Raw genomic sequence first — 23,746 nt, 5'->3', positions numbered from 1 at the left:
AGGTGCTGCTCATCACAACAGAGGAATTCCCCAGGTGAGGCAGAGCTCCGCCTCCTACCCGCCCACGTCATGACATCACAGACTGTATCCTTGAGTCCACCCTACAGCAAAGGAAGCGGATACTATACTCAATAAAAGTATCAGAGTACTTTTACTTTGGTTTGCTTTGGTATGTTCTCAGTAGGGGGCTCGGACCCCTCAGAGGTCCCCTGAGGAACCTGAGGAAAATGAGGAACCTGAGGAAAATGAGGAACCTGAGGAACCTGAGGAACACGAGGAACCTGAGGGTCACATCACAAACCCTTGACAACACATTCTCTTGTTGACAGGATCGATGTGAAGGTGAAGAGCAGACGTTGGCCTTCAGGTGACAGAAGGTGTGTCTGCTCCGGGCTCCTGTAGAGACCGTGAGGAGACGCTCTGTTGACTGAGTCATTAAACTGGATCAACTGATCTGAACAGACTCAAGTGAAGTAATCCAGGTTTAAACCTGAGTCTGCGTCCGACAGAGACACGAACCCAGAGACCTTCCTTCTGGAGGACTTTAACAGAGACACAAAATACTTCTTTAAAAATCCTTTTGAAGTAACAGTATGATTATCATTTATTCAACGTGTTTGTGATTAATAATGTATTTTTTTTCATCCACTAATTAAAAGCAATACTAAGCAGAATTAAAGAAGGAACAGTAGATCCCACAGATCAGGGACCATCACACGGGACCGCAGTAGATCCAAATCGATCCCAGAGGATCTGAGCAGATCACATTAAACCATTAAAGATCCCATTAAGATCTCATTAAACCATGATAGACCAAAGACAATCCCAGTTGATCAGAAGAAATGCCAGTAGATGTCAGTGACCAGATCCCACATGAGGGGCAGCTTCAGGCTGAGACACGACAACTCTTTGATGAGGAGATAAACTTCAGCTGCTCAAAGTTCCACTGAGACGGAAACTTGATGCTGAAGTTTCTTCAGAGGATCAACGATAAGAAGAGAAACATCCAAACACAGATAAGATCCCACAAGTGCTTCTGAAGGAAGTGGAGCAGACACACACTTCCTGCTCATACCAGCAGGTGTGAGTGTGTGTGTGTCTGTGTGGCTCAGTCAGGGTTCAGCAGCTGGAGCTCCAGACTGCTGCTTATAGTGTATTTTATATTGAATTTGGTTTTCTATTTTGATATCTTTTAAATGTATACTTCAAAATACACCACAGCAAACCACTTGAGGTGTAAACCTGTTTGGAGGGAGCAGCAGATTCTGATCCCGGCTGTGGACTCCGGGTCGAAGTGGCCTGGAGGATGTGAACTGGACCCGGAACAAGCTGACAAGCTTAGTTAGTACAAACCGATGTGACGTCATCTTGTTCTGAAGGTTTTTCACTTTTAAAACTGTCGGTTGATGTTTGACATTTTAACCACGTGTCTGTTTTAAATTGAAAATGTACCAATAAAGATCACAAGTTCTGGTTGATTCAGTTTCCATGTGACGCATCAGGCTGAGGTCTGACAGGATTCTGTATCGATGCCTTCGACCCTTGTTCTGTTTTTGAGTTGAGTTTCTAAAAGTGCGATGACGTGATTAAACTAACGACCTAATTGTGTCACAGGTGATCAGTAAACTAGGCCCTGATTGGTCCTGACTCTTGTTTGTTTCTAACAACTCATATTTGAATCCAGATTGAATCCAGAGTGGATTAGGAACTTCTCCCGGCTCTGTGCTGTTTATCTTTGCATGATCTGTGTTGACAAAGTGCAGAGTGGGACTACGCCCTCCTGTGTAATACAGCAGCTAATGTCATTTAACCACAGAGAGCAGCTAATAACAGCGTCAGCAGCTCATGTTTGTCTGTGTCTCGTCTTTGTTCAGGTTCAGACATGAACTCACTGATTCTTCTCATCTCACCATCACGTCTGCAGATACTACAATACCCATGATCCTCCTGCGGGGAACTAACAACTTAACATTTGCACTTTTCTTCAGTGAAATAAGAAACTTTTAATGTTTCTGAACGAGACAGCTACTATAGCAACACATCACATACATATAGCTTTCTTAAATAAAGTTGATCAGTGAACGTATGAAAAGTCTGAGTGTATAATTATGGTGTATAAAGACATATCTTATCTCTATCTCTACACTGCCGCCCGCCACCAGGGGGCGATCTAGATAGTTTGGCTTCACTCTGGGGTTCTCTCGGACATTTTCCGCTGAAACTTTAAGAAATAACCAGATCACACTCGTCAGTTTCTCTTCCTTCGTTTATTTGATAGAACTTTAGAATCAACAATTTAAAACAAACAAAACGTCCCTCGTCCTGTCTGTCGTCGCCTTCAACAAAAACCAGACAAATAACAATAAGACGCATTTTAAAAGAAGAAATGTAAAAGCAGACTTGTCCTCAGGGAGCTCTCGGGTCAATGGGAAGAGATAAAGTGCGTAGAGTCACGTGGAAGGTTTCACACGACAGCAGCAGAAACTCATCATGATAAAACCTGAAGGCGACTCGTGTTCAGATCCCACACTTCCTGTTACTGATCAAACTTTAATCTTTTATTTTGAGGGAAGATCTTTTTTTCCCTTTACCAGCATTTGACTTAATAAATTAGATGATTTAATGAACGTAAATGGTAGATTATGGAAAGGCTGATCCAGATGTTCTGAAACCCTCCGTCCACACGCTTCCTCTTGGTCAGCTGAAGATGTCATTACACTCAGGCTCCGCCCACACTACACCACACAGTATGTGAATGGTCACGTGTTTAACAGGAAGTAGGTTGTCTCCTCTGCAGATGGTTGACGAACTCGTCTCTGCAGCAGACGTGTTGCTGGAGGAATCCTGTAGAGGGCGCCACAGAGCTCAACTGGTTCTGTTTCTCTAGATTCATCTCGAGCAGATTCCGACACTTTGCTTCACCTACAGGTGAGGAGGAGCCAGAGGTCACATGACATCGGTCCTGATATTAATTATAGATGATTACTGATTAATTTTAAATCGTCCATGTCGTCCAGGTGTGGTATGATCCATACAGGTGGTGGTGACGTCATCATGGGGATGGTCACATGACGCGTGTTTGGTAGTCTTGCATATAACCCACGACTCTGTTTGGGTTTCCATGGTGATGTGGAGGGTTGTTACCAGAGGCGGCGGGGGGGGGGGGGGGGGGGGGGGGGGGGGACGAAGTACTAAAACCAACAGAGTGCTCGGCTCAGTTTGATGACATCATCATCTCAGGGTGGTGTCATCATTGTTGCAGGGTGATGACATCATCTCTAAAGGCCCAGTGACTTGCGTACGATCTTTTGGGCGAGTTTGTAAAACTGCTCTCTGTCCTCGCGCCACATTTTAGAGGCGTCAACATTCGCTCCACTCTCATCGTTCGGTTCTGAAGAGGAAGAGGAGGAGGAAGAGGAAGAGCATCATGGCTTGTATTGTGAAAACACTTTTAAATGCTTTGTTTTTCTGTCACAAACATGATGAGCTGCGATGGATCTCGTACCTGCCAACATACTGACCACCGACAGCAGGATCTTCTCCACGCTCTGGACTGGACTCCACCTCTCTGCACTGCTCTCATATCCCATGGGATCGTCTCCTGGGGCGTGAAGGATGGAGATACACACCCGGCCGTCGGGATAGACTGAAACATACAGACTCAAAATTACTCATGTCTGAAAACTGAGGCTTTTATTTTGAAAAATTTCAACTTGAAAGTTTAGATTTTTCTCTCTCTCCACTGTCGTTAGATATTAATTCACTGTTGATTGTGAATAATAACAGCTCCTGTGTCCCCTGGATCGCCCCCTGGTGGCTGGCTACAGCCTCCATGCTAGCAGATGGGACATGGAGCTTCACCTGTTTGCTTTTCTTCTTCATGCTTCAGGATCAAATGATAAAGTTAGAACAGGAATTTCAGTTCAGGTGCACGCTGCTGCTGCTGCTGCTGCTGATGAAGATGATGACAGGTCAGCAGCGAGCCTCCAGTCCTCTAATCAGCTCGGAGCGTGTTCAGACACTTTGTGACATCATGCCTCAGACTGCTGTCCAATAATCACAGCCCTAATGACAGCACGCTAACGACATGTGGCGGCGTGTTGCGACAGGTGGGACGATGGTCGAGACCAACAGCGTCTCAGCAGGCTTCTGTTGCTACAGTGAATAGACGTCACATGACTCTGGTCCACATGGTCACATGACAAATAAAAACAACGTTTCTGTTGACGCACAGAACCCCTCTGACGTCACTCAGACGATTTAACAACTGATCAAAGAAACAATCAGAACAATCAATGAAGTCAAGAAAGGGTCGGCTGCCACCTGGTGGCACTGGTGAACTTACTGTTGGGGTGAAACATGTCGCAGGTGAACCTCATCTTTGGAGGACTGAGAGGATAATCAGAGGGGAAACTGAGCAAGGCAGGAAACACGCCACCTTCAAAACACGTGTCCTGAGGACCCCTGGAGCAGAGACACAGAGAGCTTCGGTTAGAGAACACAACAACACGGGTCATGTTATAGGTTCCAGGACTTTGTGAGTCTTGGTAGTTGCAGGTGTGAAACAACTGAAACGTAGAGCATTAAGATGTGTAGTCACATGATCAGTGTTTTCAGTCCAAAAGTGAGGAACTGATCTGACGTTTATCTGCAGGTTATTTCTAGAAAAACATCCTGTATCACTGCAGAGCTCATATCATGTCACTGACGTCACGGCATGTGCATGTGTGCGAATGAGTCTCTGGTTAAATTGAAGGGCATGCTGAAGCTGGTGGCACGTTAACAACAACAAGATCAGGTTCAGTTACACATAATGATGATTCACCGACATCACCCTCTGCAAGAAGATGTAACACACACACAAAGACTGAGAAACACTGCTGTCAGCATCAACTACACACACAATCCTTACTAGACACTACACACTTCAAAGATTCTAAGGTTTTATTAATATTTATCTTAACCTGGACTGAATTGGATTCAGTTTTTTTTTTTAAACACAAATATTTTTGATGTAGAACTTATATTTCTTCCTCTGGTGCAAACGGCCTAATAATCAAAGTCGGACCTCGGGACAGTGAACGGCTTGTGGACCCTCACAGCCATGAGTGTGGAGGTGAGACAGGATCCTCTTATACCTTGGATGATTTATCCCTGTGGAGATTCCCTGGAGCTGCCAACAACAGTACCGTGATGCCATGAACGTATTGTATACTGACTATTAACTTTGACAACTCTGTGTTAACCCCCACTCAGACGGCTAGGAACCTGGGCGTAACACTCGACAGCCAACTCTCCCTTACTGCCAACATTTCTGCAACAACACGGTCCTGTAGATTCATGCTGTACAACATCAGGAGGACACGCCCCCTTCTCACTCAGAAGGCGGTGCAGGTTCTGGTCCAGGCTCTGGTCATCTCACGTCTAGATTACTGTAACTCCCTCCTGGCAGGTCGACCTGCTACTGCCCTCCGACCTTTGCAGCTCATCCAGAATGCAGCAGCTCGACTGGTTTTTAACCTAAATTCACTCCCACTACTCCTCTCCTCCGCTCCCTTCACTGGTTACCAGTGGCTGCTCGCATCCGGTTCAAAACACTAGTACTTGGTACCATGCTGTGAACGGATCCGGTCCAGTCTACATCCAGGACCTGGTCAAACGTTCACTCCGCTCTGCTTCGGCCAATCAGCTCGTTGCTCCCTCACTGCGAGCTAAACAATCATCAAAAACACGACTGTTTTCCGTCCTGGCTCCTGATTGGTGGAATGAGCTCCCCATTGACATCCGGACATCAGAAAGTCTACACATCTTCCGCCGAAAACTAAAAACACACCTCTTCCGACTTTACCTTGAATAAAAAAGAAGAAGAAAAAAAAAAAAAAAAACTAACAACTTTTTGAAACTAACACTTTAGTAGCACTTAAATGGCTCTTACTTATAGCACTTTGTAGTTTTGCTTTATTTGAAGAAATTGTATTTTCTTGATTCTTGTCGTCCTTGGTCTGTACCCTTGGGTTTGAATACACTTATTGTAAGTCGCTTTGGATAAAAGCGTCAGCTAAATGAAATGTAATGTAATGTAATGTATATAAGAAGACTGTTGTTAGAGAAGTGATTCTTCTCGTTCTGTTTACTTTCCTGAGATGCTGGTTTATGAAGATCTGCTGTATTTCATGTTTGGACTGAGCTGGGTTTGTGGGGGAGATGGAAACAGAATTGTAAATATAGGGATTGAACTCTGGATACACCACACCCACCCACATAGAGAATTGTTACATCCCTAACATCAATATATGAATTAATAATCAGGTTGACCAATGAACCTGTGGTTGGTGAACACTGACACCTGCTGGTCACTACTGACGTTTTGACAAGCGTGTGGACACCTGAGCATCGACTGATCTCCAATATGTGACCGTTCACTTAACTGTGTGTGAGAGTGAGAGTGTATGTGTGTGTGTGAGAAAGAGTGTGCGAATGTGAGAGTGTGTACTCACATGATTAGGGCCTCCCACTCAAAGAAGTTCTCCTCATTGGCTGGACCTGCAGGAAGAAGATCATCATTCACTGATTCTACTTCCTGTTCACGATGACATCACATGTTTTACTTTCACCTTCAATTTGAGTTGTGTTTATTAATAGTATTGATAATTTCACTGAGACAGTAAACCAGAGATGTGTGGTCACCAGGTGTTACCATGGCAATCGTGTGGACAGAGCATGACACTCGTCCTGGTGTAAATGTGACCTCAGATCAGATTTCATGTTAGAAGTTCTCACCTGCAACGATCCCCTCAGGTGGATTCAGAGTCAGCTCTGAAACACAAACACACACAGGTTAGACTGAACCATCAGGCCTGACCTTTGACCCTCTGTACCCTGAACTCGCTGTAAAAGCCACTGAGACCCAAAGGTTAGACAGGGCTGGTGCTTCCTAACTTGTCTCCTTCAGCAGAGGAAACAGAGACCCATCCTTTATGAAACGAGGAGAAAAGGACAAAGGAATTTGCTCTTGTGCGGAAATTAACAGGAAATTATATTCAATGTACACAGATCAATAAGAGATAGGACTGAATTATGGTTTATATTTTTTGGGGACTAGTTGAATAATATCTGTTCTATTATATGGGCAAAAAAACTTAAATATATGATATAGATATGCATCCCAAACTGCTGTTTCTAAACAAACAGACACACAAGCACGCAGAGAGAGAGAGAGAGAGAGAGAAGGAACTGATTACGTGGTTAGGAAAGGAGATGACTAGTTAGTTAAGTTTACATGTTAGCACTTAACTTAGTTTAATCTACACTGCAGTTGAACTTGGTTAGATATTGATTCCTCACTAACATTGAACAAACTTCGTGTTTCCCACAGAGCCGTAAAGCACTTCGTCCTTTCTACGACACGAGTTTAAATCACCTTAACTTCATGTTTCAATAAGAATGTGACTGTAGCTGCAGTCACGTGATATTTGTGTCGTGACGTTCTGACAGGATCTGAGACACCTTAACTTCCGATCGATAATCACTAAACATCAGGCTACAGTGTCGCGGAATAACACGTTAAATTGTGTTTTTCAATGCAGTTAGCCTGTTAGCTTAGCAGTTAGCCTGTTAGCTGACGCTAAGTTTGTCTCCCGGTGTCGGGACGCGGAGGTTCGGCTCACTCACGTTTATACTCCGCCATGAGTCTCTTCAGCGCGGTTCCGGCCATCGAGTTTCACCGGAGACTCAAAGAAACAGAAATAAAAACACTCCGAGCTCCTCTGCGTCTCTTCCGCTCTGACGACTGCGCAAGCGCACAAGCTCTTCTTCATGGGTCTGTACCGGCAGCTGCCTGCCGCAGTGCTGCCACCTGCTGGACTGAGGTCCACTCCACGTGTCCTCGTTGAACAATATTAAATAGTAAAGTTTCAATAATATAGTTTTTATAGTAAAGGTTAAATAATACAGTTTCAATAATATTTTTCAATAAATAAAGTTTCAATAATAAAGTTTAAAATAATAAAGTTTCAAAATCTTGACTCACCAGCAAGAAATAATCCGATTAATAATCAGATTACCAGTTTTATCCATCAAGGACCTACAGTTACAGGTCTGGAAGATTAAATCCCTGGTGCTCGTGGAAGAAATCACAAGTCAAAACATTAGAGGAAAACTTATCCCAAAATAATGGAATGAAGAGTTGCCCAAATTATGCAAATCAGTTTTTAGGACTATGGGAGGACTGCATGTGTAAATCTGAAGGAACATTTCATTATTCTGCCTGAGTGAAAACACAAAACACACAACATCAGGCGCTTCAATTTATTTTCTGTCTTAAATATCTACATTATATATCATCACTTCATTAACAATTATTAAAAATCAAATTCATTCATAACATAATTCAACATATTATTGTTTTAATTGAAGTTACATGTATTAAAAAAATGGATCTCTTTATAGCATCCAACATTTAGATTAATTTAACAAATGTTATGATCTAAAGAAATTTAAAACAATAATACTGGCATGTGACATTTATATCAATCAATATCAAATTTTATTTGTATAGCCCATATTCATAAATTACAATTCGTCTCATAGGGCCTTAACAGGGTGTGACATCCTCTGTCCTTAACCTTCAGCAAGAGTCAGGACAAACTACTAAAAACCTTTTAAAAGGTACAAATACATAAAAACCTCAGAGAGAGCCATGTGAGGACCCGTCTCCCAGGACGGACAGAAGTGCAATAGATGCCACGTGCAGGAGAACATCATCCAGATTAATTATTATATGTGAATGATTTCTTTTGATATTTGCTGAGGCACAAAGGCACAAAATAGTTAAAGTCTAAGTTTAAAACTGTTTCGATTTCTTCACAGATGTTGGCGTGGGTGGATCAGGATCAGCCGATCCAGATGTTGGTGGATTGGGATTCGATCCAGGTGTGGTTGGATCTGGATCAGCTGATCCTCAGCAGTCTCTTCAGGGGCGTGAGGATCTGCTTCACCTTCAGTCCATAGACCAGCGGGTTACACACGGTGGGAATAATGACCACGAGCAAGGAGCTGAGGACGGAGGTCTCGGGCTCGCTCCCGCCCTGCAGGCGACGCTGCAGCAGCTCGACCCCGGCGGTGACTGAGTAGTTGACGAGGACGAGCAGGTGAGGAACGCACGTCTGGAGCGCTTTGCTGCTGAATTTGCGCGAGTCGCGCAAACAGATGAAGAGGATCCGACCGTAAGTAACGAGCACGAAGATAACGGGAACGAGCACGGTGGCCGCGGAGCACAGGAGGCCGTACACCTGCAGCAGCAGCGCGGCCCCGCCGCCGCAGCTCAGACTGAGGAAGCTGTACATGTCACAGTAAAGTCTGCGGAGCCGAGTGCGGCAGAGCGGCAAACGCGCCGCCTGCAGCGCTGCGCCGCCCACCAGAGCGGCGGGAAGCAGGAAACACAGCAGCAGCAGCGCCGCTAGCGCGGCACGCGACATGAGCGCGGCGTAGCGCAGCGGGCGGCAGATGGACAAGTAGCGGTCCAGAGACATGGCGGCCAGCAGCATGAAGCTGGACGACCCCAGGGACGTCATCACGAAGGCCTGACTCACACACACCGGCCGCGGCACCTCCACCTGCCGCAGGCCCGACGCCAGGTCCGACAGCAGCCGCGGAAAAGAGGCCGCGCTGCCGGCGAGAGAGTTCAACAGAACCGCGGCCACGAGCACGAACATCGGCCGGTGGAGGCTGCGCTGAGAACAGATGACGTAGATCACGAGCACGTCACTGACCAGCACGAACACGTATAGCGCAAAAAACACGAAGAAGAAGATCCAGCGGTGCTCAAACAGCTGCGCGACACCGTACAGCGTCACTGACGTCACATCGGCCAGCGAGCTCGCGTTCGACGTCATAGTGGAGTACAGAGAACAGAGTGACGTCAGAGGGTTCAACAGTGAAACATCAGAACAAACAACAGTGACAAAACGAGTGAAAACATCAGAGTGAACACGTTAACAACATGAGACACACCATGGGGAACACGTGGTGGACGCAGGACATGTCTTCTTCATGTGTCAACGTTCTGTGTCTCTGCTGCTTTTATCAGACTCTTCATCCTCAGTGGAGCTCATTAACTCAAGTGTCAATCATCAACATGTTTGTATGTGAACAAGAAAACACTCATTAACACGTATCCATCAAATCGGCTCAAATATGTATTAAATAAATTTGAATTATTCCCATTATGATAAGTCTGGATGTTTGTAAAAATCAATGAATGTACTGACTCAGGTATTTAATCAGTTTATTAATCTGTTCACTTACTTAAGTCAAACTGAGGAAACACAATGAACAAATCAAACAAACCCTCCTTCAACACAAATTCATACAAACTTTATCAAACACAAACTTAGTAAAAACAAGTTTAGTTTGTTTTTAACGGTAACCGAAGGTTTGAATTTAGCCTCAATTCAAATAATCCTCTACACAAACTTTAATGTTTTTGTTTTTGTGGTTTTAAATGTGCAACCAAATATCACGATACTGAGAAAACTACAAGACAGAGAAATGTACAACTACAGTAAATAATGTACAAACAAATAAACATGTATCTAACGTCTACTTTTTTAGTTTGGTCCATGCAGGAGGAGGGTTAATGACCTATACTGCAGCCTGACACCAGGGGGCCATGGAGACACTTTGGCTTCAGATTATGAAGCTGTCATGTCGTCCATGTTTATTTACAGATGAGTTTTTAAAAGTGAATGAAACATTAACGTGTTTGAGTCTGAACGTTCTCCTCTCTTACATTAAGGTTTAATAATGTGAACTATTCAAATCATTTATCTGATGATTGTGTGTCGTTAACTTATTCGCTTAATACCTGAATCTATTATAAACAATTAGTTTGATGGTTTCTATAAATAAACATGAACTAACCATTGATATGTTTTAAGAGCTCATAAGACAGCAGACTGTTAGCAGGTAAGCTAACTCTGATGATGAGCACTGTCCCGACCAAACAAACGCCATGTTGCTGTTTTGGGAGATCACTGGGACGAGCTAATGCTAACATGTGATGAGCCAACCATGTTCTTATGACATGAACGTCATTATTGTTCTAACAACCATTAGTCAACATGAAGAGTGGGTCAGCTACAGTTTGTTGTGTTGTTCATTTGTGAGTCTGAAGACGTTTGTGTGTTTATGTATTTTTGTCTCCTGTCTCTATCAGAGGGTTCCGTTTAGAACCTTTCAGCCACGGTTTCCTCGTTCTCCTGCACTGAACCACAGGTACGAGGGGTCAGAGGTCACAGAGACGACCAGCTGGGATAAACAACAGGGAGATGATGTCACCATGTTTGTCCTGAGACTGTTTGGACTAACGAGCTGCTCGTCTTAATGAGGCTGCTTAACGAGCTGATCTCAGGTGACCTCATTAATGAACTGACCAGGTGTTTACAAACACCAGCTACTCTCTCACACCCACACACACACATACACACACACCTCACCTGTCAGCTGGTCATTGACTTCTTTCAATGAAAATATTCCGTGTTTACAGTACAAATATAAACGTTATACATGCGCTGGAGTCCAGGCGTCTCTGCGGCCGTCATGTGTTTGTTGAGCTTTGATGACATCACACACAGACTTTGTTTGGTGATAAAAATTTATTTGGTATCTGTGAGTAACTACAGTCGTAGTGTTCTCATACATGTCGTCTGCTGTTCATCCAACTGATATATATATATCTATAAAAGAATCTACATACATCTAACACAAGATCAGTCGCTGTGAGTCACTGTTGTTTAGTGGGGGGGGGGGTAATAACTGTGACAAATTAAGTGCTGAATCTTCAACAAGACAAATGATAATATTATAATTATAAACCTGTGCATTAAATAAGTCTAAAAATAAAAAATCTTCCATCGAACACACAAACAGGCCCAGGTATGTTAAACAGATGATCACACACAAACACACACTAACACACACGTGTGACGTTTCAACACACTTCTTTGGTTTTTGGTTGAAATCTGAATCAGCCTGAAAAGATTTTAAATAAATGGATTAAAGCACAAACAGCTGGAATGTGACAAAAACATGTTCAAAGATACGACTTGGACATTAGTGTGGACATGACAAGTTAACACGCCACACACGTTTAAATCACGTCTGGTTTCTACCCAACACACGGAGGGGACATGGTTAGGCACCTGAAGATTTGAATTTACACAATTAATCCAAAGAGATGATCAAATCAACTCTGTTCCAGAATCTTTCTTTAAAACGTTTTGTCAGACGTGTTGAAATCTCAAACTGAAGCACATCATAAATCTGAATAACATTGAGACACTGAGAGGTTTCCTGACACATTATGACATAAAGACGTCATTATTACAGATACTGATGAGATTTCATGTAAATTCAAAACTTTATCTTATAATTTCACAGAACGATCAGATCTTATGATTTAAGTATTTCTCAGTGATGTTAATATTAATGAGAACATGTTTTTCTCTGATGAATCCAGAGCTCTTCAGTTAAAGCCTACGCTCCCTGAAGAGTGTGAGCTCTGTGTCTTTAAAGAAAACGACTTCACCCACAACGATACAAACGTCCGGAAGAAACTGAGCAGACGTCATTTAAAGTGTCGTGTTTAACAGCTCATGTCGTAAGGCAGATGTGCTGTTAGCTGTTAGCTGCTAGCTGTTAGCTGCTAGCTGTTTAAGCCAAAAATACGAAGAGACATAAAGAGAAGTGCTCAAACAGAAGGAAAGAGACAAACTGACGATTCAACGTCTCTCAGCTGAAAACATTAAAATCAGCAGCTGAGTCTTCGACACAAACATCTCACTGAAATTTATCTTCATATCAACAGAGTCAGGTCACATCAATATTCAGGCATTTAGAGGACTCCATTACCCAGAAGCCCCACCACGCTTTTGCAATGGATGTTCAACGATTGTCGTCCTAAGTTTAATTTGCTCCTCACAGCTGTTTATTAGCTGCTGTGCTAACGTTAGCTAACAAATGTTAGTATCTCAACCTAGCTAAAATCCTCTGTAAAAAAGAATCTAACATCAGTCACAGTGTCGTTAGCTCATGTTAGTTAGCTCTCTATCTGATGTTAGCTTTAGGGCTACATCCGTTTTAACGATGACTAATTCACTCTCGTTTTTTTAACCAATAAGTTTATTCTGATGGGTAAAAGTTGTTTCACAGTAAAGACTATTGAACTAATGTATGCTAGCTTGTGAGTTGAATAAACGTATACATCTTAGTGCTCTGTGAAGTTAGCTGTAACGCTGCAGCTCATCACAACGACCGTTTCTTTGTTTTTAACTGATCTGAGATACAAATTCTGGACAAATGTAATTTTATTGTTAAAACTTTTAAATTGTTTCAAACTTCTGCCGCTAGATAGCTAGTCAGTGTTAGCTTGTTGGCTAACATCAACTAGCTCTGGACATATATGTCTGCTAACAGTGAGCAAATGTTCGTTAGCCTCCTGTATTTATGCAGAGGCTTCGAACTATTTGAATCAACTCACCTGCTCTTAGTAGCCAATGTTTAGTTACGTTAATTACATTTAATATCCAGTCGTAGTTTATCACTAACACATGGATCATCTTCTAATGTTATCAATGTGTTAGCTGCAATGCTAACATGATTAGCTTCTGTTCTTTGTCTCAAGTCTGTTGTTCTTCGGTGACCTGACTCTGTTCATCTTCATCACCCTCCATCGAACCCTCCTCTTCCTCACCTGGACTCATCTTCATTTATAAACAGTCTGTAGCCAGGGCTCGGAGCTGTCTTTAATATGTTGAGTCCGTGTGCGTGTGACGACTCTTCATCAACATATTTCTTCAGAAACATGATTCTTAAAAATCTTTAACACCAAAGAAGCTGAGTCTGTTCATAGAGCGAAACTACAACTCCCACAATTCAATGTGTCTCTTCAACCAGTCGATCCACAGAAACGTGTTTTTAAGACTCGTGTCAAGTTCTTTAAGAAAGTTCTTTAAGAAAGAGTTGTTTGAGGAGATAGATGAACAGAGGTGAATGTGAGGGGCGGAGTTTGTTCAGGTTTCAGGTGGGCGGAGTTTAACAGAGAACCGTGCAGGTCAAATCACACCTGTGAGACTAACGCCGGGTTCACACCCGACGCTGAAGCACAGGACAGCGCTAATAGTTTCCCCCGTTGATCCAGTAGTATTCAAGAACACACTTACATGTAGCTCCAACACTAACTGCAGCAGCGTCCCAACATGTGTCCTCCTTGGTGTTGTCTTTATACAACATGTTCCGAGGATCATACAACTCACTGCACTTCTCCACTTCAATTATTAATTTAGTATCATCCATGTTGAAGAACTTCGCTGTTTGCTCCGTCACATGTCGGGTGTCGAGGGTAAATTACGTATTCTGCACTCAAGCCTATGTGGAGAATACGTAGCTCCCCCTCTCTCTTTTTATCTTTGTGACTGCTTGTGTGGCTGTAGTGGATGGGCAGGGGGGGACATTTAATAATGTGTTCGGTAAAAGTGGTAAAATTAAAACTCCAGGACAACAGAAGGTGAATACAAAGTATGGGATGCATATTTGATAATTTATATCATATAAAATATTTCATCAATATTGTTTAAAATCATTTTTTAGTGTGTTTCCTGTCGCGATACACTCACGTCAAACGTAAAACAAACGATTCGACGCCGAAACGCTCGCTGCCCGGCGCTTCAGCCTCCGGTGTGACCCGCACAGAGGTCTAACATGGGAGTGGATGGGAGCCAGCTGTTATCAATGAATTCTTACTTGAAAAGGACTTTGTGTTGCTAAATATTGGCACCGACTCTTATTTAAATGCTCATGATTAAAGAGGGACTCTCCACCAGAGGGCGGTGTTTCTCCCCGTCTGTGTTGGTCCACCTGTCGACACACAGGCTGAACTCCCTCTTATCGCTTTATAGTGACTTCGCCATTACCCTGTAAAATGTACTCACAACCGATGGTCACATATAAATACTAATTGTGAAATAAACATAACAAATTTACAGTGGGATTTTTCACCAGCCGACATTGCTGTTGTGGTTTTACGTCTTACACTTGAGAGAGTATTTGTGTTTTCTCGATGACCTCATGTATCGTCTCTATATAGAAGACATAGATATATTATATAGTTATATAGTTAATATAATGAAGGTGTGAACAGTGAGAGATTTCAGTCACAACCACAGTGAAACCTGGTGAGTCAAACCCCGCCTCCAGCTCCTCCAATCACAACCTGTTACGAATGGGTCATTACTTTCCTGCTCAGGTCTGACAGGCTGAAGAACTGCTGAGCTCCGCCTCCTCTTCCTATGATAGTCAAGATGGTCATTTCTTTACTCCTCCTCCTCCTCCTCCTCCTCCTCCTCCTCCTCCTCCTCCTCCTCCTCCTCTCCCGCCATCACCTCCACCAGCAGCTCAGCGGAGCAGGTCGCCTCCCCCAGACTGTTCACCGCCTTCACCATGTACTTAGCGTCATCGTCGCCCGACACCTGCAGGTGATGTCAGAAGAACAGTGAGGATCTGACCTGAGAGCTCAACCACAGTCAGTCACCACAGGGTTTGAGTATTAGTCCAGGAAAATGTCCTCAGTGTCAGTTCTTTTAAAGTAGACCTGAAGTCAAAGTGAAGGACATTGTGTGTGCGTGTGTGAGTAATATGACCTCTGACCTCTGAAATGACCAGACTGCAGTTTCCGTCTTCATCGTAGTCGATCTGAAAGTGTCGGGTCTCTTTGATTGGCTGCTCGTCTTTGTACCACACCACCTCTGGATCAGGGAAACCTGGAGACACAGAGATGATGAGGACACATTCATTTCATTAATGAACGTGACGATTGTGAAAATAAGATTTGGCTTGTTTAAGTCTTTAATCACTTTGTAAGTTGAGCTTGTTATGGCCTACGAGACAAATTGGGATATGTGAATCTGATGGATTGATTGAGTTCAAATAAACTGTAAAATCAGACGACACGTCTTTCCTCCAGAAATGAAGTTGAAATATCTCTGAAACCAACGCTGCCATCTTGTGGCGAAGATGTCAATAACAGTCAGGGTCTGAGCAGTGGTGAACGTGGAGTGGAGCCATGCTCTCAACCAGTCGGTCCACCATGTCTACTAGGATTCTTTAGTTTGGCCATATCCCATTTTCTAACGGAGGAGGAGGGTTAATTAACCTATACTGCAGGTAGCCACCAGGGGGCGATCTAGATGTTGTTCATCTTTATTTACAAGAACCTTCTGCTGCTCTCTTCATTCGTTCTCTGAACTGAGACATCTGCTCACACCTGCTCAGTTTACTCGTTATGATATACTCATATATAATTCTTTATCGACCTTCTATCTTGCAGTCGAAGCGAGCGGCACTTCCCTCCACCACCTCCACGTCTTTGATGACGGAGCTGAAAGTGGGTTTGCACTCGGTCTTCTGCTCGTACTCCAAACACTCCAGGAACTGATTGTCCTCTGAAAAGAGACGGAACAAAACGTTTAGGTTCTCAGTTTATCATCTGACAGCAGATGTAGGACGCAGCGGCCGGCTCAGACCTTCGGTGGGTGAACCCTTCTTGGCGCTGACTCCAGCCATCATGGCCATGGACGACAGGCGGCCGATGGCTCGCACAGCGTGACCCGTTTTCTACCACAGAAGAAGAGACGGTAAAACAAACACCACCTTAGATTGTTTTCTTGTAACAACACGATGTTCTGTGTCTACCTGCCACTTCCTCCTCAGGATGTACTTCTTCATCCGCTCCTTCGACAGCTTCTTGGCCTTCATGGTGTTGGTGTCCTGCTTCAGCCAAGGGTGATCGAAACACTGAGCGCAGGTCAGCCGAGCTCTGATGGACAAACACAGTTCAACATGTCTGACTCATTTATTGTGTGATTATTTTTCCCTGTTGGTGTCATGAGTCTGTTACTTCATGTCCTTCTTCAGCAGACTGGTGATGAAGTCTTTGGCGGTGTCGGAGATTTCATCGAAGGCGTCGTCCTCAAAGTCCCACGAGGCCGAGGTGACGTTGGACAGAGTCTCGTTGTCGTTGTCGCCCATGAAGGGAGACAGACCGCTGAGCCTGAGAAGACAAACAAAGGGCAAAATTATTAATATTTCAAGGACCATCCGTCCTTCCCCTGCCTCTGATTGGCTAATCCGACTCAGAGTAAGCCAATCAGAGGTGTGGTGAGGGCAGGTCTTAGCCCGTTTCCGGCAGGAAACAAAATAACACAAAGAACAGATGCACATGAATAATTGTGGAAGTAAAAACAACTAGTGAAGCTGAAGAAGCAACACTAAAGTGAGGCTAAGCTAACAACATGGAGGTGAGCTAAATGAAGTGATGCTAGCAGCGTCAGTACAGCCAAGTACTCACAATATGTAACAGATGACTCCTATACTCCACATGTCGGTGGGATAACTGATGGCTTCGTAGTTAATCACCTCGGGGGCCACGAACTCCGGGGTCCCAAACAAAACCTTGAGAGTTCCAGCATTTTCTGTCCACGACACAAAAAGAGTCAAAGATTATTTCTTCATCGAATTCGACAACATGTTGAATCAGATTAATTCAGTATTTAATTCATTCTTAATTTAAGTATTTTCAAGATTGTTTTGTGAATCAACAAGAAATTGACCTTTTTATGTCTCACACACTAAGACAATGATGGAAAACAATGAGACCAATATTATTTAATAAGTAATTTGTTGACATTGGCAAAATAACCACAAAGAGACACAACCACAGGCAGGAAGTCTGTACCTAGTCGTCTGGCGAGGCCGAAGTCAATGAGTTTGATTTTGCTGCCGGTTTTGTTGACACACATGATGTTCTCAGGTTTGAGGTCGAGGTGGACAATGCCTTGTTTGTGGATGAAGTTGACTCCATCGATGATCTGCAGCATGTATTTAATCACCTCCCGCTCCGTCAGCTCAAAGTCCTCGTCGATGATCCGCTCGAACAACTCGCCGCCGGAGATCCTACGTACATACGCACCAGAGTGGAAGAGATACATAGACCTGTATGAGTCTAATGAATAATCATTTAAAGAGAGATCTCAAAAACTATAACATCAAAAATAGTCAAGAAGAAAAACAGAGAAACATGGTCAGTGTTACTTTGGTCTCAGTCTTTATCAGAAACTACAAAATGAAGAAATCAAATGGCAGATCAACGGGACGTCTGTTCAACAACGATCATCAGAGTCTCTACGTACATCTCCAGCACCATGACGATGTCGGACTTGCCCTCGAAGGCATCGATACACTGGACCAGTTTGGGGTGATGGAGGCTGTTCATGATGCAGATCTCATGCCGGACGTTGTCCTTGTCCTTCACTGAATAAGCCTTGATGAACTTTCCAGCCCAAACCTTCCTCGTTGCTTTTTCCACCAGTTTAAAGACTTGACCGAACTTTCCCCTAAAACATGAACAGTTGTGATGTCATCAGGACACAAAGTTTAAACCAGGTTCTCCTGTGTTCACATTGACCAAACTCTGTTTTCTCTGTAAAAACAGGTTAAAGCTGCTGTTATAGTTTTTTATAGAAAAACTGGTGCATTGTGGATGAGTAGTGAGTGGGCGGAGCCTTACGTTCCCAGTCTCTCCTCCACGTCGTATAGCTCCTTCACCTTCACGTCTGCTCGGATGCTAACGTCTCTGTAGTCCGGCTCCTTCTCCAAGTCTGAGCACACACAGAGGTCAGAGGTCACCGATACTGTCGTGTCACATGACCAGAAGGAATTTCATCTTGTGATTGGTTCTCTGTCTTCTCTGAGTTTGTGTAACATAATTTCATGTGATCTGAAGTTACGATGTTATGTGTTAGGAATTGTGTTGTTGTGTTGTGTGGATGGAGTTGTACCTTCATCTTCATCTTCGGCCTCGTCCTGGTTCTCTGTCGGCCAATCAAACAGCGGCAACGTTAGTTCAGTGAGTGGCGTTAGTTCAGTCACATGACTTTAGCTCAGCTGTGAGCTTGACCTTATTTTTACTCTGTGTACTTTACTGACCGTCGTCCACCAGTCCCATCGTGACGGGCTCAGACTCCGCACTCGGCTCGCCCACGCCATAAATGTTTTCCGCCCGAATACGAAACTTGTACTGACGTTCAGGAAGAAGGTTCTGGAGACGAAACAAATGTTATCTAAACTTTATTTAAACATTTCCTTTCCTCAAGAACAATGTGACGTTGAGTCAAAGCAGCTACACACCTGGATGTTATAGGAGGTGCTGTTACACGACACCAGGTGTTTCCACTGCTGCTCCACGGACTCCCACATCTCCACGTTGTACGACTGAACCGCGCTGCCGCCGTCGTAGGTCGGCCCGTACCACGACAGGGTCAGACTGGCCCGCCGGATATCTGAGGTGGCCGGAACCTTCGCTGGAGGGTCAGGTTTATCTGAGGGGGTTTAAACAATAATAACATTATTACCATTAATCACAACTGATAACAACCATTAATAACCACTGATAAAAACCATTAATCACAACTGATAACAACCATTAATAACCACTGATAAAAACCATTAATAACAACTGATAAAAACCATCAATAACCACTGATAAAAACCATTAATCACAACTGATAACAACCATCAATAACCACTGATAAAAACCATTAATAACAACTGATAAAAACCATCAATAACCACTGATAAAAACCATTAATCACAACTGATAACAACCATTAATAACCACTGATAAAAACCATTAATCACAACTGATAACAACCATCAATAACCACTGATAAAAACCATTAATCACAACTGATAACAACCATTAATAACCACTGATAAAAACCATTAATAACCACTGATAACAACCATTAATAACCACTGATAAAAACCATTAATAACAACTGATAAAACCATCAATAACCACTGATAACAACCATTAATAACCACTGATAACAACCATTAATAACCACTGATAAAAACCATTAATAACCACTGATAAAAACCATTAATAACCACTGATAAAAACCATTAATAACCACTGATAAAAACCATTAATAACCACTGATAACAACCATCAATAACCACTGATAACAACCATTAATAACCACTGATAAAAACCATTAATAACCACTGATAAAAACCATTAATAACCACTGATAAAAACCATTAATCACAACTGATAACAACCATCAATAACCACTGATAAAAACCATTAATAACAACTGATAAAAACCATCAATAACCACTGATAAAAACCATTAATCACAACTGATAACAACCATTAATAACCACTGATAAAAACCATTAATCACAACTGATAACAACCATCAATAACCACTGATAAAAACCATTAATAACAACTGATAAAAACCATCAATAACCACTGATAAAAACCATTAATCACAACTGATAACAACCATTAATAACCACTGATAAAAACCATTAATAACCACTGATAACAACCATTAATAACCACTGATAAAAACCATTAATAACAACTGATAAAACCATCAATAACCACTGATAACAACCATTAATAACCACTGATAAAAACCATTAATAACAACTGATAAAAACCATTAATCACAACTGATAACAACCATTAATAACCACTGATAACAACCATTAATAACCACTGATAACAACCATTAATAACCACTGATAAAAACCATTAATAACCACTGATAACAACCATTAATAACCACTGATAAAAACCATTAATAACAACTGATAAAACCATCAATAACCACTGATAACAACCATTAATAACCACTGATAAAAACCATTAATAACAACTGATAAAAACCATTAATCACAACTGATAACAACCATTAATAACCACTGATAAAAACCATTAATCACAACTGATAAAAACCATTAATAACAACTGATAAAAACCATTAATCACAACTGATAACAACCATTAATAACCACTGATAACAACCATTAATAACCACTGATAACAACCATTAATAACCACTGATAACAACCATTAATAACCACTGATAAAAACCATTAATAACCACTGATAAAAACCATCAATAACCACTGATAACAACCATCAATAACCACTGATAACAACCATTAATAACCACTGATAAAAACCATTAATAACCACTGATAACAACCATCAATAACCACTGATAACAACCATTAATAACCACTGATAAAAACCATTAATAACCACTGATAAAAACCATTAATAACAACTGATAACAACCATTAATAACCACTGATAAAAACCATCAATAACCACTGATAACAACCATCAATAACCACTGATAACAACCATTAATAACCACTGATAAAAACCATTAATAACCACTGATAACAACCATCAATAACCACTGATAACAACCATTAATAACCACTGATAAAAACCATTAATAACAACTGATAAAAACCATCAATAACCACTGATAACAACCATTAATAACCACTGATAACAACCATCAATAACCACTGATAAAAACCATTAATAACCACTGATAACAACCTACCGACGATGGTGAGGTTGAGGGCGGCCTGTCGGAGGCCGTAGTTGTTCCTCAGCTCCACGGTGTAGCAGCCGCAGTGTTCCTGCTGGCCGCTGGAGATGGTCAGTTTGCTGCTGCCGTCACCGCTGTTGATGGAGATGTCGGCCGAGCCCTCCTGGATCTGAACACACCCACACACTGAAGCTGAAACATCTGTGATTTGTAGTTTATCAGGTGTTGATTCCATAAAGATACAAAATCATCACCACCACAGAAGGTGTGTGTGTGTGTGAGACCCACTGGTTTCCTGAACTTTAGCCAGGTGCAGCTGATGGGCGGAGCTCCAGAGAACGTACAGAGGATCTCCACTTTCTCTCCCGCCAAGATCTTCATGTCCTCAGGGAACTGAAGGATCTGAGGAGGCAGAGCTGACGATACACATCAATAATTAATAATCCATCAGGAGAAGAGAAGAAAGCAGGAAAAGAAAGAATGGATGAATTAAAATAGATTTGTTGTTTATAATGAGCAGATTACATCATGATGATCTCTTTACACTCCTTCCTCTCCTGTTTATTCATGAGCTGCTAACAGCTGTGTGTGGGTCACCTTGTTTTGGAGGAGTCTTGGGAGTTGGTTTCTTTATCCTGGCTTCACCTGATGGAAACAAAGACACGTCAATCAATCACTTCTTGGAGTTGCAATGCAGAGGCAGCAGCAGAATGTGAGACAGAGTGATGACTCCTGCAGTTGATCCCATTGAGAGTCCTGATGACCATATATGGGCAAAATGTTACGTTACAGCATATGTGTGTGTTTGTGTGTGTGTGTGTGTCCATCCTGGATCATACCACAGATGATATTTAAATATACATGGGCAGTCCAGTTTCAGTCTTAAGCGTTTGGTTTTATCTGCTGTAACAAACGAGCAAATCAGCAGCCAGAACCAGACGCAGATTAAAGGTCAGAGGTCACCGAAGCCTTGGGTTAGGGTTTCCTGACGAGCAAAGTGTATGAGCTCTCCATGGTGGCGGAGCCTGATAACACACACGGTGTATAATGTAAAGTTGTGTCATTGTGTCTGGATCCCAACCAACTCTGTGCTCACAGCTTAAGGAGCGTTTGATTTATGGACAGTGGCGAGCCGGGTGGGCGGACACCCAGATTCTGTCCTGTGAGGTCACTCAGTGCACCTGGCCGGGTGAGCTGCTCTGTGATTGGCTGTGCTGCACGTTTCTCTTCCTGCACGCTCCAATCATCTTTCTGATTGTGTACTTGAACACGGATGACTGCTGCAAACTAAACACAAGTGGAGACTCCGTCATTATTAGAGAATGAACGTGACCCCAGTTTGTGTCTGTGTTACAAAGCGTGAAGTTTGTTAAATCATCTTCCATCAATCACACGCTTTGAGTCTGTGTGTCCACAGGGTCGTCCGCCTCCTACATGGAGACGGTTTGATTCTCTGGTGTGAAGCGAAGCCTGAGACGAGTCAGGGAAACCAGGCCTTAAAAGGAAGCGTGGGCCAGGGGCCATGCAGCACATCATTCCTCCGCTGTCGGCTCAGACCTGTGAGTAAAACTCAGCAGACGACTCGGAGGAGCTGAAATACCAGTTACCTCTGAAACGGAAACCAGTCTTACTCTGTGTTACATCTCCTCTTTTTATCATCATCCATGTTCATGTGCAGATATTGGTGAATTATTGTTCTAATCATTTCAAGATTGAATTTGATTAATGAAGTTTTAATCCAGTTTTAATTTGCAGTATTTATTGATGGATACATATTCTATCAAATGTTCTTATTATTGTCTTTTTATTAAAATATAAAATTATGAACTACTGTTCTATATAGTTTCTTTATTCACAGACTAATTTATTTATTTATTAACTCATTCATTCATTAAATGTTTGATATGTAATAAAGGTAAATATATTTTTATTTACACATTGAATAGACACGTTTTCTAGCTAACAGCTAACGCACCACATGATAATGCTAACACATCTGCACGGTGTTGGATTGTTTATGACGTCGTTTAGAAACAAGTGTACATTAAGATAATATTGCTCACATTAGCAAGTAAGCTAATTATATTTATTAAAGCCAACTATGTTAATTGAATTGATCCTTCAGACTAACATCTTAGATTGTTAGCTAACATGTGAGCTAACACGCTACTTGTCTTTGTGAGAAATGATTTATGTAACGAACTTGTTAGTTTATAACGATGGGATAATAATTTCTGATGCATGTAAACAAACAGCTTCTCTTTATGAAC

General features: G+C 42.4%; 3 protein-coding genes across 3 annotated transcripts in view; all 3 read right to left on the bottom strand.

Moving 5' to 3' along the window:
• Positions 1 to 3,165: 3,165 nt before the first annotated feature.
• Positions 3,166 to 7,831, bottom strand: ube2g2 (ubiquitin-conjugating enzyme E2G 2 (UBC7 homolog, yeast)). Its single transcript, XM_062402170.1, has 6 exons — positions 7,672 to 7,831; positions 6,781 to 6,816; positions 6,498 to 6,543; positions 4,346 to 4,464; positions 3,506 to 3,646; positions 3,166 to 3,391 (listed from the first exon to the last, which is right to left on the bottom strand). The coding sequence occupies exons 1-6, from the start codon at positions 7,712 to 7,714 to the stop codon at positions 3,279 to 3,281; spliced, it is 498 nt and encodes a 165-aa protein (XP_062258154.1). The 5' UTR covers positions 7,715 to 7,831; the 3' UTR covers positions 3,166 to 3,278.
• Positions 7,832 to 8,457: 626 nt separating this feature from the next.
• LOC133966970 (olfactory receptor 10J5-like) lies at positions 8,458 to 9,893 on the bottom strand. The gene has a single exon (XM_062402109.1). The coding sequence runs from the start codon at positions 9,891 to 9,893 to the stop codon at positions 8,949 to 8,951; it is 945 nt and encodes a 314-aa protein (XP_062258093.1). The 3' UTR covers positions 8,458 to 8,948.
• A 1,742-nt stretch (positions 9,894 to 11,635) lies between these two features.
• Positions 11,636 to 23,746, bottom strand: part of LOC133967010 (myosin light chain kinase, smooth muscle-like) — a 32,047-nt gene continuing 19,936 nt past the window's right edge. The window contains exons 21-36 of the mRNA XM_062402168.1: positions 22,074 to 22,121; positions 21,765 to 21,892; positions 21,489 to 21,645; positions 19,240 to 19,430; positions 19,039 to 19,150; positions 18,891 to 18,923; positions 18,620 to 18,710; positions 18,243 to 18,446; positions 17,789 to 18,006; positions 17,402 to 17,525; positions 16,952 to 17,104; positions 16,747 to 16,870; positions 16,578 to 16,668; positions 16,368 to 16,496; positions 15,703 to 15,815; positions 11,636 to 15,524 (exon numbers count right to left, since the gene is read on the bottom strand). Coding sequence (XP_062258152.1) covers positions 15,369 to 15,524; positions 15,703 to 15,815; positions 16,368 to 16,496; positions 16,578 to 16,668; positions 16,747 to 16,870; positions 16,952 to 17,104; positions 17,402 to 17,525; positions 17,789 to 18,006; positions 18,243 to 18,446; positions 18,620 to 18,710; positions 18,891 to 18,923; positions 19,039 to 19,150; positions 19,240 to 19,430; positions 21,489 to 21,645; positions 21,765 to 21,892; positions 22,074 to 22,121 — 2,072 coding nt within the window. The 3' untranslated portion in view covers positions 11,636 to 15,368. The remainder of the gene's footprint in view (positions 15,525 to 15,702; positions 15,816 to 16,367; positions 16,497 to 16,577; positions 16,669 to 16,746; positions 16,871 to 16,951; positions 17,105 to 17,401; positions 17,526 to 17,788; positions 18,007 to 18,242; positions 18,447 to 18,619; positions 18,711 to 18,890; positions 18,924 to 19,038; positions 19,151 to 19,239; positions 19,431 to 21,488; positions 21,646 to 21,764; positions 21,893 to 22,073; positions 22,122 to 23,746) is intronic.

Source organism: Platichthys flesus, chromosome 13, assembly GCF_949316205.1.
Source record: "Platichthys flesus chromosome 13, fPlaFle2.1, whole genome shotgun sequence".
Taxonomy (NCBI): domain Eukaryota; kingdom Metazoa; phylum Chordata; class Actinopteri; order Pleuronectiformes; family Pleuronectidae; genus Platichthys; species Platichthys flesus.
This window is presented reverse-complemented; position numbering and strand designations above follow the sequence as displayed.